The following is an 18,111-nucleotide window of genomic DNA, read 5'->3' as shown; positions in this document are numbered from 1 at the left end:
ATACCCAGCTATACCTTAACAATGGCAGCAATCAAATTAACGTGAAGATGGTCGACCCTTATGTGAAAGCACTTAAGTTTAAAGTAATGGAAGTAAGTAAAATGATGGCCATGTAATGCCATGGAATTAAAAATTATAATTCCCAACTTGAACCTTTCAAAAGGTCAATAAAGAGCATTAAAAGGAATTGAAATGTAATGTCAACTTCATAGCACGCTAGCCGACCTGAGGTGGAAAAGAGAAATGTAATTAATTTGAAAGTAAAAATTGGCAACTATTAATGATAGGGAGGAAACAATTAATGATAAAGAGACATGTCCATGGTGTTGAGTGTTGTCTCCAAAAGGCATCCATGGATAGGATGAATAGAAGGTATAAATAGAATATAAAATAGCGGATGAAAAGGAAAATATATATTGTAATATTTTTCAGGTTTAAAGCAGAGCAATTACAGCAAATATAAGAATATATTATGAGGCAGATTTAGATTTAAGAAGAAAAGCACATGGAGGTTTGAGAAGATAAGTATATGCAGACATAGAAGAGTAGTATATTCAGATTTAAAAGAGTGTAAACTATTAGTTCAATAATTTAATTTTGGAGGATTAAAAAATAAGTGTTAGTTATAATTTAATCACCGGAAAGTAAAATTAATATGATGCCCCTTGTCTGAAATGAGGAATTAATAATTTATAATAATAAAATTAAAATATAAATAAATAAACAAACAAAGTAATTAATTAATATAATAAAAAATAAACAGACCAAAAAAATATAATAAAATATAAATCAACTAATTTAATAAAAGGTCAAAAGATATGCAATGAAGAGTTAAGACTCCCTCAAAATAAGATATAAAAGGGAGGAGAGTTTATTTGAAAGGAAATACGGAGGAAGGAAGAAGATATGATAACTTTATTAATGTCCAACAAAGACCAACAAAAGGGACCGTCGGAGTGCCAAAGAAAAGCAAAAGGAAAGCCTATAGCGGAAGCACCAAACGGTACCTAGTGAAAGAAAATTTACAACAAAAGCAAGCACCAACAAAACGAGCCACCCAACTAGCTACTTTGAGCACAAAGAAGAATCCAAAACTGAAGGATAGGCCTTCCAATGGGAAGGAAAGCCAAGCCATCACTGAAAACATTTGGAAGGGAGGGTAGAAGGTCATTGTTGTGTGGAGGATCTATGATAGCACACAACCCTAAAAGGGCTCGGACTAGGGGTCAAGAGGCTGCTTAGCACCCTGCACAAAGGAGACCACCCTGAAGAATGAGGTGATGAGCTGATCGAAAAGCAATCTCGTAGAGAGATGTTGCTATAGAGAGTGATCTCAGAGCCTCCTAGAGATAAGGTGCAAGGCACCTCTGATCCGTATATTTTAAAAAGGAGAGGAGGGATTGACTCATCTTGGACAAGCAATAGAACCTCCCTTTGATCTCATAGTAGATGCGGCAATGGAAAATGAAGTGTCTCGGTCTCTGCCTCCCTCATATCACAAAGCTAGCAGATCTTGTCATCCCTGTAGAAGTTGTAAAAACCAACTTCACAGACTGCCAAGATCACCTGAATGCAAATAACCTGCTAAAGAGAAATTGAAAAAAGAAGGAAAAAACAGAGCTTGGAAAAACTCAACAAGATGAGAGAAAAACTGGATTCCAAGATTGATTGAATGAATGCTTGAAAAAAAATTACAAGAGTTCAACCTTAAAGGTGAGCGAAAGCCCTGAAGCCTAAAAAAGCTAGGTTGCACAATATAATTAATAAAATATTAATTATATGCACCTACAAGATAGCTTAAGAAAACTAGAGTAATAGGCAACTTAATTAATTAAATCAAAGTAATTTAATTAATAAGTGCGAACAAATAATTACTCTAACACCCCACCTTAAGCGAAGCTCGGGAGGTAAGCTAACCTAGCACAACTATGAAAGCAGGAAAAAATGGGTCCCAGCAACAAGGCCTGATCAGGTACCCAAAACAAGGAAATCTCAGTAAACCGGAGACAAAGGAGAAAACCCAATGGGAAAAACCCCTCTCCAAAAAGAGATAGCAAAGAATGTTCCAGAAGATGGGAACAAAGAGAAGATCATGAAGAAAACCATTGAAGCAGAAGAAGTCGCAAACTCTGTCAGAAAGAAACTGCTGATCTGAAGATCCTCCATGAAAATAGAAGGCACGAACTGAGTGTCTATATGGTAGGTGATCCATCTCACCGAAATGCATAGGTAGCAAGCCACTGCAATCACCTAGTATATAGGATCAAATACTGAATACATAGCTCACTTCAACGAACCATCAAACCAAGGAAGCATTAGAAACAATAGAATAACCCCCCCTTAATGCAGATGGGGTGAGGTGATAGACAACTAAAAAGATGGGCCAAATCCTCTACAGAAAGAACCAAGAACAATGAGAGAGTGTAAGAGGTACAAACACCTATAAAGGTACATGTCACAGACACTGCATGGGGCTAATGTCGTGGAAGGGACACTCACTTGACAAAGGGAGAATGCTTAAAACAGCAAACAACTATCCCCCCCATGGCACTTTATAAAATAGTGCGAGTACAACTGTCTCAAAACAACGTTCATGAACCCGAAATGCAAGAGTGGCACTTTATCTCAGTGCGTTTGCATAAAGATGCTTACAAATGATATCAACAATGATCAAAAAGAGAAAAAAGCTGATACAAAAGATAGTACAGCCCAAAACAAAAGATCCCATGCCAAGAAAACGATCCTCAGACCTGAAACACCCAAGATATCCATCATAGAGCAAAAATGCCAAAAATATGATAGAAAGAGAATGGAGCAAAATTTGGAAGAAATTACATCATTTCTGAAAAGTAGACAGAACCAGCTTTCCAAAAATATCACGTTTTCAAAAAACGGAGATGGGACGCACAAGAAATGCTTGCTGGAGTCAAAAACAAAACTTTGAACTTTAACTACAAAAACAAGAAACTAAACTGCATCAAAACCAAAAAACTCCTACACCACTGTCTCCGCCTCGAAACCAGCTTTCCGGCGTTCTTTTGGATTGGAAAAAGACCTCCGTATGCTCAAGATATCGCCAACAAACCAACTGTAGGTCAAAAAGGACCTTGGAGAGGTGTAAGAGGGCTGATGATGCAGTGCTGACATCAGCATTTCACGGCAAAAAAATTGAAGGCCACAGGGCCATCGTATCAAAAAAAAGGCCACGTGGATGCCACGTGGCAGAGGGCTAACTAGGCAGGTGACGTGGCAAGGGCCACCTGGCAAGTGCCAAACGTGGCACCCCTGGCCACATGTCAGCTGCAGACTGGGCCAAAAACACCACGCGGGCTGCTGAGTAGGCGGGGCCGCAAGAGGGCAGCGGCCACTGGCGGCGGTGGTGGCAATGGTGGCTAGATCTGGTGGCGCCACCTGGAGGGTGGAGGGTCGGCGATGCGGCGGTGGCCGAGCCGCGGTGGCACGCCGGCAGCGGCTGCAGGTGGGCCAGGCATAGGCAATCCACTGGTGGCGCGTAGGTGGCCGCTAGGCGGAGCGGCCCAAAAACAATTTTTTTTTAAAAAAAATTTGAAAAAATCACAATAAATGCGTCCGTACGGCCTCCCAATGGGCAAAAAAAAAATTTCCTAACGCTACGGAAGCCAACAAAGACAAATTTTATATAAATCCTAACTGTAAATGGCCTTCCAGATCCAATGGCAGCGTCCGTTTGGGCCCAAAATGCTCCGAAAAATCGCTCTACCTCCTGATTGAAGAAAAAAGCACAAACAAACTGGGGTTTGTGTCTTCAAATCGCAGCTTCAAAAAACCTTCGAACAAGAAGCAGCAGGGAGGCTCTGATACCATGTAGAAGTTGTGAAAACCAACTTCACAGATAGCTAAGATCACCTGCATGCAAATAACCTGCTGAAGAGAAACCGAAAAAAGAAGGAAAAAGCAGAGCTTGGAAAAACTCAACAAGATGAGAGAAAAACTGTATTCCAAGATTGATTGAATGAATGCTTGAAAAAAGAATTACAAGAGTTCAACCTTAAAGGTGAACGAAAGCCCTAAAGCCTAAAAAAGCTAGGTTGCACAATATAATTAATAAAATATTAATTATATGCACCTACAATATAGCTTAAGAAAACTAGAGTAATAGGCAACTTAATTAATTAAATCAAAGTGATTTAATTAATAAGTGCGAACAAATAATTACTCTAACAATCCCAAATCAAATGGTCGTTAGAATGTAAAGAAAATGAAGAGGAGAGCAAGGAATTAAAGAAGGATTAATAGAAAAAAAAGAAATGTGAAGAAAATAAGTGACCTTTCAAAAGACAACAATGATGAAGAGTTGTAACTCTTTCAAAGTGTTGTAATTATCAAGGGCTGTGACTCTTCAAAAGGGTTGTAATTATGAAGGCTTCTGACTCTTTGAAAGAGGGACAATCATGAAGCCTTGTAACTCTTGCCAATAGGCAAGAATAATGAAGAGGTATGACCTCTCCCTCACATGGGAAGATATAAAGAGAAAGAAGGATCAAATGGAAGGGAGGAGAAAGGAGTATAAGAGATCTAGAGAAAATTTAGAGCAAAGGTACTAAGAGGGATCTAAAATAAGAAAGGAAAAGGAAATAAGAAGATAAGATACAAAAGTCTAGAAGAAGTGTAGCGCTTAAATGGGACATGTCCAAAACTCTAAAGTAGTAAAGACGTATTTGAGAAGAGACAAATAGGAAAAGAAAGGGGCATTAGCTATCTAACGTATGTATCTTTTCATAACCAAATAGTGTGACCCTTTCATAAGGGCATTTACAAATGAAAGGGTGTTACTCCTTGCACTCAGAGGAGATATAAAGGAGAAGAACTTCATTGAAGAAGGGCATGAAACCAATCAGGGAAGATCTATGAAACACAACAAATAGAAATATTGCACAAGAGATTATAGGAGAACCATCAACATAGACAAGGAAATAATTAACAAATAGAAAGAAAGAAAAGTACAGATAATAATAATCAGAATAAAATTATCTACAATGTCTGGAATGAGTATCATTCATGACATAGTAATTATCAGTGCTCATCCCTAAGTGTATATAGTTAACACTTGTGACTTCTTATATTACTCACAACAAACATCCATATAGTACCATAATTCCGAGATAGGATGCATTGCATTTATATTTAGATAATTGTTGATTCATGTACAATTTGATATATGGGGATATCGAATATGTGGCTTGGGTAGAATACTATGTATTTATATTTTTTATTACATTATATTTATACCTCACAAGATAGGTAAGTCCTATGGTGGAATGGGCCATGCTAAATCATTAAAAGGCAAGAGATAAGTCTAATTGTGGAATGGACATGAGCTACATCATACAAAGGCAAGGGGGTAAGCCTGGGATGAATTAGGCATGGGCTACATCTTACAAAGGCACTATTTGCTAAGGATAGTCTATATGGATGAGAAGTAATTGTAATGAAGGGAAACAATGAGGCCTCACTAGGCGCACCACCTCATGAAGCATAAGGCCAAGAGAGACAAGAGATCTTGCTCTTGGGCCTACGATCAAGTTAACGGGCACCCTATTGTAATCCTTCCCCCAACTCATATTTTAAAAAATTATTGTGGTCCCTAATCATATGGGGTGAGTAGGGTGGAATAATGCTATATGTATCATTTATGGTTACCAAATGTCTAGGTTAAGGTTATACATCTATTTATTGATTGATTTGTAAAGCTTAAGATTGATTATATTATACTAACAATATAATTAGTTTATATATATATGCACCCTTGTACCTTATTTGGAAATTGCAAGATCTAAAATAGGATTTATCTTGTTGAAAGGCATTTTAATTGGTTAAGTTACATCCCTAACCATCTAAAACTTATTTTTGGAATTTGTGATTCTAGGCCAACACAAAAAGGGGACAATACAATTAAGGTTAATTGGTGTAATCTGAAAGGAAATCTTCAATCATGAAATTCCAAGGCATAGAGTTTTCAATTCCAAGATTCTTTTTTTCTCAAAGATTTGATTTGGTCATTATCGAACTATCTTTTACCAAGTTGAAAAATATGCCAGAAATGGTGAAGCAATTGGTGGAATGATTAAAACAAAATAATAATTGTATTATCAATGAACTCCCAAATAGAGTTTACAAACGCTAATAATAGCATAAACAAAAAGACAAGTTGTCTTAATTAAGACAATGTCTAAATTTAAAAACAAATGATTGAACTAAAAAAGAAATTTTAAATGACCATTAACTACAACTAACTAAATATAGAAAGAGACTAAAAATAATCTAACATCTTCCCTTAAAGGTTAATCTATCAACTACACCAAGTTGCCCCTCAAAATTGTTCGGATTGAGACTTGGTGAGGATGTCTATAGTGTTGTTTGCATTGTATACTTATTGCAACATCACAATTTCATCTTTGAAAAGCTAGTAGATGTAGTGGCAATGAAGATCTACATGCTTTGTTCGTTTATGGAAGACTGGATTCTTGGCTAACTCCAAAATTCCCCCGTTATCACAAAGAGGGGAGTATGGCCTGCTTGAGGCATATGCAAGTCGACAAGCATTTGGCAAAGCCAAACTACCTCACAAGTTGCCTTAATTGTTCCTCTATATTCAGCTTTAATAGATGAGAGTGATATTGCTTCTTGCTTCTTGCTAATCCATATGGTTGCACTCGTACCCAAACTGAAAACATACCCTGATGTTGACTTTCAATCATCAATAAAACCTCCCCAATTTGAGTTTGTATAACCAATGAGCTGAGGATCTTGACTTCTGCCATACAGAAATCAGGAGTGCCCTTCTCCTATTACAACATAGACTTGGCGGCAACCCAATGGTCAACCTTCAGGGCTATCATTTAGTGAGAAATATAACTAGCAACATAGTTGGTGTCAAGTCTAGTGGCATTTGATTTTCTAGTTGGTGCCCACTAGTTGCCTGAATATTAACTCATTTTCTCCTGGTGAATTTGATTTAGCTGAAAGCTTCAGCCCTTTCTCCATAGGTGTAGAAATGGGATTAAAATCTTGCATCTGAAATTTGCCCAACAAACTTTTGGCATAGTTTGACTGAGATATGAAAATGGAAGCAACTGTTAGCCAAACTTCTACACCAAGACAATAATGGAGAAGTCTCATATCTATAATGTTGAATGTTCGGTACAAATTATGTTTGTCCTGCTCAACCAAATATATTGCACTGCCATTAATGATGAAATCACCAACATAAATGACAAGAACAAGAATGTCACCACTAGCACGCTTGACATATAGATTAGAATCTGAATGATTGCACTAAACTCCCTAATAAATCAAATACTTATCAATCTTGATGCACCATGCACAAAGTGCTTGTTTGAGCCGATAGAGAGCTTTTACCAATTTGGAGCCCCTGCTCTTTACCTATAACCTAAAATCCTAGAGGTTGCCAAGTAAACTTCTTCCTGCAAGTCACCATTTAAAAAAGCACTCTTGACATCCATCTGATGAATGCACCAACCAAACGATGTTGAAAGGGCTAGGACAAGCTGAATGGTACTCGTTTTTGCAGTAGGAGCAAATGTCTCCTCATAGTCAATACCCTCCCTTTGTGAGAATCTTTTAGGAACTAGTTGTGCCTTGTACTTATCAAGTATATCATCAACCTTATACTTGACCTTATAGACACATTTATAGCCAATAGGTTTCTTCCTTGGTGGAAGATCAGACAACACCCAAGTGTTATTCTTCATGAGACTCTGATGTTCAGTTGTCATTCTCTGTTCCAAACAAAAAGGTGTGGGACTCAAAATTACTATGAAAATTGGTCATAAGAACAAAATTAACTATGTCATCCTCCTTGCTCTTAATTTGGGAAGATCTACCCTCAACTAACTCACCGTCATGAAGAGTACCAATGATCTTGGCCCACTAATTAGGCTAGAGAGTAGGAGCAACATTTGTTGCAGTAGGAACAGTAGGAGTTGGATTCACTAGTTGTGGAGCCTGAATATCCTACGAAGGAGTTGGTGGTACAATGTCAACCAGATCCTAGCCATCAAGAGAACCGGATGGAAGACGAACATCCACATCTACAGCCTGTAGAGGTTAATCCTCGAGAGAATGTTGAAATGGACCTCAATCTTCATCAAACACCACATCTCGACTGAATATGAGATGATCTATATTAACATCAATCAATCGATAAGCATTATGTGTATCATTGTATCCTGTAAACATCAATATCTCACTTTTGGAATCTGGTTTGGTGTGCTTGGCATCTCGAATCCAAACATATGTTATAGAGCCAAAAACCTTCAGATTACTGATTATGGGCTTTCCTCCAAACAAAGATTCCTCTAGAGTCATCTTCTTAACAGTGAGAGACTGATTCAGATGATAAATAGTTGTAAGGATTGCTTCGGCCCAAAACTTCTTTGGAACATTGTGATCCTCCAACCTTGATTGAGCCATCTCAGTGACTGTACAATTCCTGCACTCAACAAAATTGTGCCTTGGACTTCTGAAAGACACTAAACCCCTTTGATTTATGTTGCAGAAAATACACCCACATCTTCCTGCTGTAATCATCATCAAGGAGAAGAAAAATACCCGCAACCTATGCTGGAGGGAGTGTTCATGGGCGTGAACAATATCTGCAAGGACTAACTACAAGTGCTTGCATGCCCTCTAAGCTACACCATCTGAAAACAGATTCTGATGTTGCTTTCCAGCTTGTCAAGCTCTGCACACTCCATAATAATTTTGTATATTGCAGGTAAACCATCAACAAAACTATCTCGTGCCAACTGAGAGATAGTGGATATTCAAATGCCCATAATGTTGATGGCAACGATTGCTGATTGAAGTACTTTTGGCTGCCATGGCCAGCTTAGGAGAATTATTTGCATCAACGAGTCTGTATAGACCATGATTCTCAAGACCAACTGCAATTGTACTATGAGACTCCCTGTCAATTATAGTAAACTTGTGTTCACTGAAAACAACATCCAACAAAGGAGAGTCAAGCATAATCTAAGTGACTAACAATAGATTTAGCTTCATGCCTGGAATAAAGTATATATTGAGAAATGTCAAATCACTCCCATAAGTTGAATCCTATATATTTTTGTTATTGATAACTGTATGCTCCTCTCCTCCAAAAACAATTGAATCAAAGAAAAGCATGAACTATCTGAACCAATCCCGATGATGTGTGAAATGTCAAGAGGCACCAAAGTCAGTATACCAAGTTGAGTATGTGTCATGATCTGATGAGCATGTAGCCATGAAAGCATAGGAGGTGGGCTCTTGATCAAAACACATAGCAACTTGGGCCTTCTAGTGACACCCTTTCTGTGAAGACTGCATAGCAACCTACCACTTCTTGCAATCTACCTTCAAGTGACCATATTGGTGACAATAACTACACTGAACACTCTTCTTCTTAGAAGAAACTAGAGGTTCACCCAACCCTTTCTATTGGGTGGACTGATGTTTATCTTTATGCTTATCTGAGGCTTTTGCTGTGAAGGCCACTTGTTCAAAAAAGGAGGGACTTGCTTGACTTCCAAATTGTTGCTTCCATGTATCCTACTGCAAAAGCTTGTTGTAGACATCAGAGAATGTGAGTGAAACAATATTAGAAGAGATACTGAGCATCTCTATTAAGCGATCATATGATCAGGGCAGGCTTTTCAGTGTGATCACTAAAATATCTTCTTCCTCCATCTTGCGGCCAATAGCCTCTAGTTGGTGGCATAGATTCTTAATTTTCAGCAGACATGCCTAGAGAATTGTCTTCTCAGCCATCATGATAGAAAACAGAAAATTCTTCAAAAAGAAAGGGCAGCTCTTGTCAAATGTCTCATAAAGATCCTTCAAAATATCCCAGATTCCTTAAACTATTTTACCTAGAGCCACCTATGGGAGTGATCATCTATAACGGAAAGTTTGAGCAGCATTACAACTTTTGATTTCGTTCGTCCCATTTATCTCAATCTAAGGTTGAGTAGCACGTGCCTCTATACCCAAAACAATCTTCTCAAGAACACGATATTCAAATATTGTCATCATGCACTACTTCCAAGTGTTGTAATTGTTGCCATTGAATCGTTGATTCCTGTCCAATATGATGTTGGTCCTATTACGAGGTAATTGGTAAATACTTGCTTATTAATAACAGAGACCGAAAGGTCAATTTATACAAAAGGAAGAGACGATGTTTCCTTAGGAAACGATCGTAAAGAATAGAAACATTCTATTCCAGAGAAAGCAAAAAACGAAAGCAAACTAAAGTTAAATATATTTACAAGATAATAACTAATAATAGACGTCTTATCTATTATTGTAATACCCTCCCTTAATGGTTAATCTATCTAACACACCAAGCTGTCCTCTGAATTTGACAAACTTATCAAGACCAAGAGGCTTGGTGAGAATGTCTGCAGTCTGATCTGAGGTAGGAACATACTGCAGATCTATAGTCCCGTCTTCAACCAGCTGTCGTATGTAATGACAATGAACATCCACATGCTTGGTTCGTTCATGGAAGACTGGATTCCGTGCTAACTTGATAACACCTTCGTTATCAACAAACAGAGTAGTCGGTCCTGCTGGTGACATCTGCATATCCCCAAGCATCCGACGAAGCCAGACAGCTTCACATCCTGCCTTAACAGTCCCTTTATATTCAGCCTCTGTAGAAGAGAGAGAAATTGCCTGCTGCTTCTTGCTGGTCCATGTGACTGCACCGGATCCCAAACTGAACACATATCCAGATGTTGACTTTTTATCATCAACAAAGCCTGCCCAATCTGAATCTGTGAACCCACTGAGTTTAGGATTAGAACTCCAAGACTACAGAAGTCCATAATCAGAAGTGCCCTTCACATAACAAAGCACACGCTTTGCTGCCATCCAATGATCAGCCTTAGGAGCTATCTAAAGCGTGAAATATAGCTGACTGCGAAGCTGATATCAGGCCTAGTAGCAGATAGGTAGATGAGGCTGCCTACTAGTTGCCTATACGTAGTATCATCAACGGAAGGAGAATCAGACTTGGCTGATAACTTGAGATCTTTCTCCATAGGTGTAGATGCAGGTTTGCAATCCTGCATTCGGAATTTGTCTAACAAGGCTCTGGCATATTTGGACTGAGAGATGAATATACCAGAAGACTGTTGCCAAACTTCAACACCTAAGCAATAATGCATGAGCCCAAGGTCAGTCATATCAAAAGACTAGCATAAGTGTTGTTTGATTCCCTGAATCAAAGATGCCGAACTACCAGTGATGATCAGATCATCCACATAGATAACCAGAAGGATGATGTCACTGTCAGTAGTCTTGATGTACAAATTTGAGTCTGAAGAACTCCTCTTGAAGCCTTGATCACTGAGGTACGTATCAATCTTGATGTACCATGCCCGAGGAGCTTGCTTCAAACCATAGAGAGCTTTTACCAATCTGAGAACCTGATGGTCTTTACCAGCAACCTTGAAACCAAGAGGCTGCATCATGTAGACCTCTTCATGGAGATCACCATTCAGGAAAGCACTCTTTACGTCCATCTGATGGACCTTCCAGCCAAACTGTGCTGCCATGGCTAGGACTAATCTGATGGTGCTCATCTTTGCAGTAGGAGCAAAGGTCTCCTCATAATCAATGCCCTGACGCTGAGAAAAGCCCTTTGCCACTAAACGAGCTTTGTACTTATCCAAAGTACCATCTGATTTGTATTTGATTTTGTAGACCCATTTGCAGCTAATGGGTTTCTTCCCTAAGGGAAGATCAGAAAGGACCCAAGTGTTGTTCTTCAGCAGGCTCTGGTGTTCAGATTGCATGGCTTGTTCCCACTCTGGAATTCCTTTAGCCTCGGAATATGTTTGAGGTTCAAACACACTGTGAATGTTGGCCATAAGAGCAAAGTTAACAAAATCTATAGTTTTGCTCTTTTTCCGAGTAGTTCTCCCATCAATGAGCTCATCATCATGAAGATCAGCAAGTGTCTTAGCCCACCACTTAGGCCGGAGAGGAGAATGACCAACAGTAGTACTAGGAGATGCTTGATCAGCAGGATCCTGATCAGAAGAATCTGGATCAAACTCAAGTGAAGCATCTTCAAAACGAGGTGATCCTACAGGAGAAGCCGGAGGTGGCTGTACAGGTAGCACTCGCAGGACTGGAGCTGTAGGAGCTACTGGAGCCCTCCCATCAGGTGGACCTAATGGAAGCCGAACTCCCAAATCATGAACCTGCATAGCCTGGTCTGCTGGATCAGTAACAGGAGAAACAGGCATGAATGGTCCTCGCTGCTCATCAAAGACTACATCGCGGCTGTATATGAGACGAGATGTCTCAACATCAATAAGGCGGTAGGCTTTGTGAAGACTGCTATATCCAGCAAGCATCAGTTTCTGACTCTTGGCATCCAACTTGGTGCGTGAAGCATCAGGGATCCAAACAAAAGCAAGAGAGCCAAAAACCTTCAGGTGACTGATTCTGGGCTTGCGACCTGACCAGGCCTCCTCCGGAGTTTTACCTTTGACCGCCACTGTGGGTGACCGGTTCAACAGATAAACTGCAGTGTTAACTGCTTCTGCCCAAAAACGCTTCGGAACATGTCTATGTTCGAGCATGGAATGAGCCATCTTGGTGATTGTCCTGTTCCGACGTTCAACTACACTATTCTGTTGTGGCGTGTGGGGTGTGGTGAACTGGCGTTGGATGCCATGTGTATCCAAGAAGCTGGAGAAAACATTAGAACAAAATTCCCCCCCATTGTCTGATCTAAGAGTAATAATAGATTTCCCAGACTCTTTTTTAACTAATGGTTTAAACTTCTGAAATACAATAAATGCATCGGATTTCTTTTTAAGGAAATACACCCACATTTTTCTACTGAAATCATCTACAAACAACAAAAAATACCTATACCCAAGAACAGAAGGAGTGGCCATAGGGCCGCAGATATCAGCATGAACAAGCTGAAGTACTTGAGAAGCTCGCCAAGAATCGCCACTGGGGAAAGGTGTGCGATGTTGCTTCCCAGCCTGACATGCATCACAAACTCCAAGGTGTTGGGTTTGAATCTCTGGCAAACCAAGAACAAGCTCATCCCGAGCAAGTTGTGAGAGATTATGCACATTTAAGTGCCCATATCGTTGATGCCAAAGTGTGCTGATGGAAGATCTCCGAGCAGCCATAGCTAAGTCCTGAGAATCACCAAAATCAGTAAGTCTGAAAAGACCATGATCCTCAAGACCAACTGCAACAGTAGACTTAGTCGCCCGATCAGTGATGGTGCACTGATGTGAACTGAAGGTGACTGCCAAGTGTGGAGAATGTCGTAGCAACTGACTGACCGAGAGTAGATTTAGTTCCATCCCTGGAACATAGTACACATCAAGGAATTTGAGCTTCCTCCCAACAGACTGAATTTGAATGTTGCCTTTACCAACAACCGTGTACTCTTCTCCAACACCAAAGATAACAGAATCTGAATAAGGCTGGTAGTCAGTAAACCAGTCTCTGCAGTGAGTGAAATGTCGAGAGGCACCTGAATCAATGTACCAAGCAGATGACTGTACATGATCTGTGGGTCTTTTAGCCATGAAGGTGTAAAAGGCAGATTCTGCTTGCTCAGTGTGCTCTGCACTGTTCGCTTTGGGTTGCGAACCCGATTGCTTAGACTGGGCAGCTAAGCGTTTCCGACATGCAACCTTCATGTGACCATACTTGTGGCAATAGTTGCATTGAATGTTCTTCTTTTTGGTACCATCGGATGCTGGAGCAGAAGACTTCTGCTGAGATGGTTGTTGAAACTTGCCCTTATCCTTTTGAAAGGATTTCGCAGCAAAGGCTTGCTCAGTGGAGGTGGAACTGGAGCTGCTACCGAACTGTTGTTTCCACCGATCTTGCTGAAGTAGCAAGGTGCAGAGATCAATGAACTTTAGATCAACACCAGTAGATGTGATGTTGAGAGTCTCGATAAAATGCTCATAGGAATTTGGTAAACTCCGAAGAGTGATTACCACAATATCCTCTTCCTCCATCTTGCGACCGATGGCAAGTAACTGATCACGGATTTCTTGAATCCGATTCAGGTGTGCCTGGAGCGAGGTGCGCTCATCCATGACAATAGAAAACAGAGTGTTTTTCAGAAAGAAGGCTCTGCTCTTGTCGGAAGTCTCATGAAGACCTTTTAGATGCGTCCAAATTTCGGCCGCTATCTTGTCGGATGGAATCTGAGAAAGCTGGTCATCAGCTACGGATAGTTTGAGAAGCATTACTGCCTCTCGATTATTCAGATCCCATGTATCTTGATCAGGACCTGGAGAAGTCGGACGCTGCGTAACACCCAGAACAAGTTGATCAGTTTTTCGATATTCGAAGATTGCAATGATGCGTTGCTTCCAGGTTCCATAATTGTGACCATTGAATTTGGAATTATGCTCGAGCAGAATATTCGTCAAAGATGCCATGGCACGTTTTTCAATGAAAAACTATGAAAATCTGTGAAGGCACGTTCTTCGAGGCAAAAATACGGAAGACCTAGAAGAATCAAAGAATGACCCAAAAGAGAGCTCGAAAAACCCAGAAGGAATCTGCTGTCATTTTTTGAATCCGCTGGCTCAAAAATCGAGGCACCTAGAAAAAACGGACAACAACCTAGTTGAGCTCTCAAAAAACCCACCAAGAATCTGCAAACAAAATTTTTTTTTGACCCCAAAAATTAGGATTTCGAAAAAAAACGGCTATAGCTGAAAAAAACTTGAAAAAACTTCAGATTTCTTGATGAAAAATGGTCGAATCTGCTTCCCAGAGCACGATGACAGACTGAGACGGCTAAGAGCATGAAGATTTGATACAGAAACATGCAGATTTTCACCCCAAAAACACGAGTCTCCAAAAAATGGCCACGATTTCCACGCGATTTGCAGACCCGTAATTCGGGAATTTCTCCAAGCAGAAAAACCCTAGGTGGGTTTTGGAGAAATTAGCTGAAATAATTTTGGAAAAATTTAAACAAATAATTTCAAGAAGAAATTATAAATTTTTCCGAAAAAATTTAAGTATTTAGCTCTGATACCATATTACGAGGTAATTGGTAAATACTTGCTTATTAATAACAGAGACCGAAAGTTCAATTTATACAAAAGGAAGAGACGATGTTTCCTTAGGAAACGATCGTAAAGAATAGAAACATTCTATTCCAGAGAAAGCAAAAAACGAAAGCAAACTAAAGCTAAAGATATTTACAAGATAACCATTAACTAATAATAGACGTCTTATCTATTATTGTAATAGGTCCAAGAGGCCATCACTAAAACTAAGGTTGCTGGTCAAGCTAGTAAAAACTCAGAAACTGAGACAGAAAACACACTGAAAATCTGATAATTGGATGAACCTACTAAAAAAACATCAGGAAAAAATGTTTTTCTTTTATTGAAATTTATCGGTAAACCCTAATCAGGTTCAGGGTTAGAAAACCAAAAATAAGCAGATTAGGGTTTTTGAATAAATTATGAAAAAAATTGAATAAAAATATTCTAAAAATATTCCTGAAAGTATATCCAAAAAAATTGGTTGCAAGTCAGGTCAAGTCGCCAAAAAATTATCACCTCAAAGGTTGCCACCCTTTAAACTTACGAGGCATAAGAACAAGTTTCAAGCACACTCCTTAAATCATGAATCAAAAACTCATTTCATTAAAATCAATATTGAATAAGAGAGAATAAGACTTCAATCAATCGGAATAAGAGATAGATATCTGAATATAAGGGGCAGATCAGAATGCTACAAGACAAAAGTAGATTTATATACCGATGCAATGCATAATGGTTTGGCTGACTCTGATTATTCTCTCATTTGTTAAGAACCAGAATATTACACATTGCTACAGTTATATAAATATATTCCATTATACATGAGATATTAGGATACACGTAGCCTAGTCCTTAACCACTTGCTATAGCCCCTTAAGAGGATAGGTTGGTGTTGAGTAGAAAGAGCCAAAGTGAGTCCTCTTGAGGTAGGGGAATCCCAAGATGGGATATGGATCGGGTTCTAAAGCCTTGAGGGAGCCTACTTGTAGATTGGTGTTCAAGCACCCTATCACAAGTAAATCCCCATCCTCCTTAGGGTTGATGTTTAGGAGAGAAGTAAGGAATTGAAACTTAAGTATGTTAAGTGTAAAATGTACTACGAATCATTCATTGTTTTTTTAATTTCATTTGATTTGAATTCATTGTGATGTATGTTGATAATTGGGAATTGGCAGCTTCCTAGTAGGGATCATAAAAGTTACAAAGACTAACTGCCCTTTTCAAGCAAGATCGATACCCCAGTTGGGCCTTTTTATGGGTAAATCAAGTCCCAGTGGGGGACATTACATGCTATTGCCCCAGAATCTAATAATACTTTGTTCGGCTTCTATTATTCATTATATCATGACATTCCTACATTTCAAGATGCACCATTAATTCTGAAATTTATCATAGACTAAGACTTCATAAATTTTCAATCTCCAATATTTGAATCCAACTACAAAATCTGAGTGACCCCACCTGTTAACTATCTATAGTAGAATCTTGCATTACCAAAACAAGTATCCCTTAGGGTTTTTGTCCTAGGGTTTCTGCTCCACAAAAGCTCTCCAAAATCCATAATAGATGAAATAAACCAAGCATAACCAAAAGAGCTCCAAACCACCTTTGTATGAAACCCAAGGAACTTTCCTGGGTCCTTTTCACATTTCCAATCTTTTAATATTTTATTAACCTCAATAAATAAATAAAAATTTGGATATTTTGTTTTATTTTTCAATTTATATGCTTGATTATATTTAATTAAATAAGCTATCCATAAAATGTTAATTTATTGAACAACTTAAAATAATTAAGATGATTTATTCCCTTGCTGTTGAACTTTAGCCTAGAGGAATAAGATAGACTAAGTGGTCACCTACAACTACTCCTTAAAAGGGGGCATTACACAATCCTTGTACCCAAAATGTGTTTTCTATGATGCTTAGAACTAACAACTCACCAACAACCCTTAACATAATTGCATCATATATTACATTCAAAATGATCACGTAATGATCACATAATAGCTTTGTATTGACTGCCAAAAACTGGTGATAACATAATCGGCAGCCCATTGATTTAGGAATTCTTGTTGCCTGCTTCATTTGTAAGAGACACATCTCTAGTACTCCAATGATCATATTGTATCAATGTTAAACATTCTAAAAACATCTAATATATAAAAAGTATACCAGTGTACAAAATAAATATGGGACTCAATCCGAAGATCCATGGCAATTGGATGTGCTTGTCATACAATTAGTGCTTTACATCCCATTAACACTGCTAAAGCTTAACATACTAAATATCAGATGACCAAATTCCAAAGACCATTTGTATAGCTATCAAAGAAATATTTCAAGTTGATCTATTATCTACTTTAATGAACCTCCAAAGTCTAATTTAAATTTGTTAGATATTTTGCCTTTCATGCAACAGAGCTGATTCATAATGGCTATCGTGATGACAATTAAAATACTGAAGATCTATTCATATTACTAATATACTGCATTTTTTATTAGTCGATTTATTATAGTACATTGTTCAAGAATAATATTTCAGCGAAGCTGTATAGTATTTGTCATTACTGTAGTGATTATTAAGGAAACAGTGGAAGACAATACACACAGAATAATTATTTTTGGAATTGGTGGAAGCCAATCCACACCTTTAAATTCTAGAATTGTGTTTCAAGGAAAACTATAAAAAAATAAAACAAATTGTGGATTTGTAAGAATAAATGAATCTTACAACTGAACAAATCCAAAGCCACGATGCTGATCAGATCCTGTCCAAAATAAAATAGAAATGCAAACCTGATTTATATGTAAGCTTGAAGATGATTAAATTTATAGCCAAATCTTAAGGTTAAAAAATGTTTAAATGATAAACAAACAAAAAATGAAGAAAATTGCAATTGAAGGTTTATTTGCTGATAGTTTTGTACCTTTCGGTTTCACTAGGAAGCACCGCCTTATGGGTCCAATTTCACTGAAGGAATCCTCTAGCTAGTATGCAACAA

General features: G+C 38.5%; 1 protein-coding gene across 4 annotated transcripts in view; it reads right to left on the bottom strand.

Moving 5' to 3' along the window:
• Positions 1 to 18,111, bottom strand: part of LOC149557031 (RNA-binding (RRM/RBD/RNP motifs) family protein) — a 229,235-nt gene that overhangs the window by 171,168 nt on the left and 39,956 nt on the right. For all 4 annotated transcript variants that reach the window (XM_089831683.1, XM_089831681.1, XM_089831684.1 and 1 more), the window contains exons 3-4: positions 18,037 to 18,097; positions 17,841 to 17,877 (exon numbers count right to left, since the gene is read on the bottom strand). In XM_089831683.1, coding sequence (XP_089687809.1) covers positions 17,841 to 17,877; positions 18,037 to 18,097 — 98 coding nt within the window. The remainder of the gene's footprint in view (positions 1 to 17,840; positions 17,878 to 18,036; positions 18,098 to 18,111) is intronic.

The sequence above is a fragment of the Cupressus sempervirens genome, chromosome 5 (genome assembly GCF_028749045.1).
Source record: "Cupressus sempervirens isolate cs-2001-9-10 chromosome 5, ASM2874904v1, whole genome shotgun sequence".
Classification (NCBI taxonomy): domain Eukaryota; kingdom Viridiplantae; phylum Streptophyta; class Pinopsida; order Cupressales; family Cupressaceae; genus Cupressus; species Cupressus sempervirens.
This window is presented reverse-complemented; position numbering and strand designations above follow the sequence as displayed.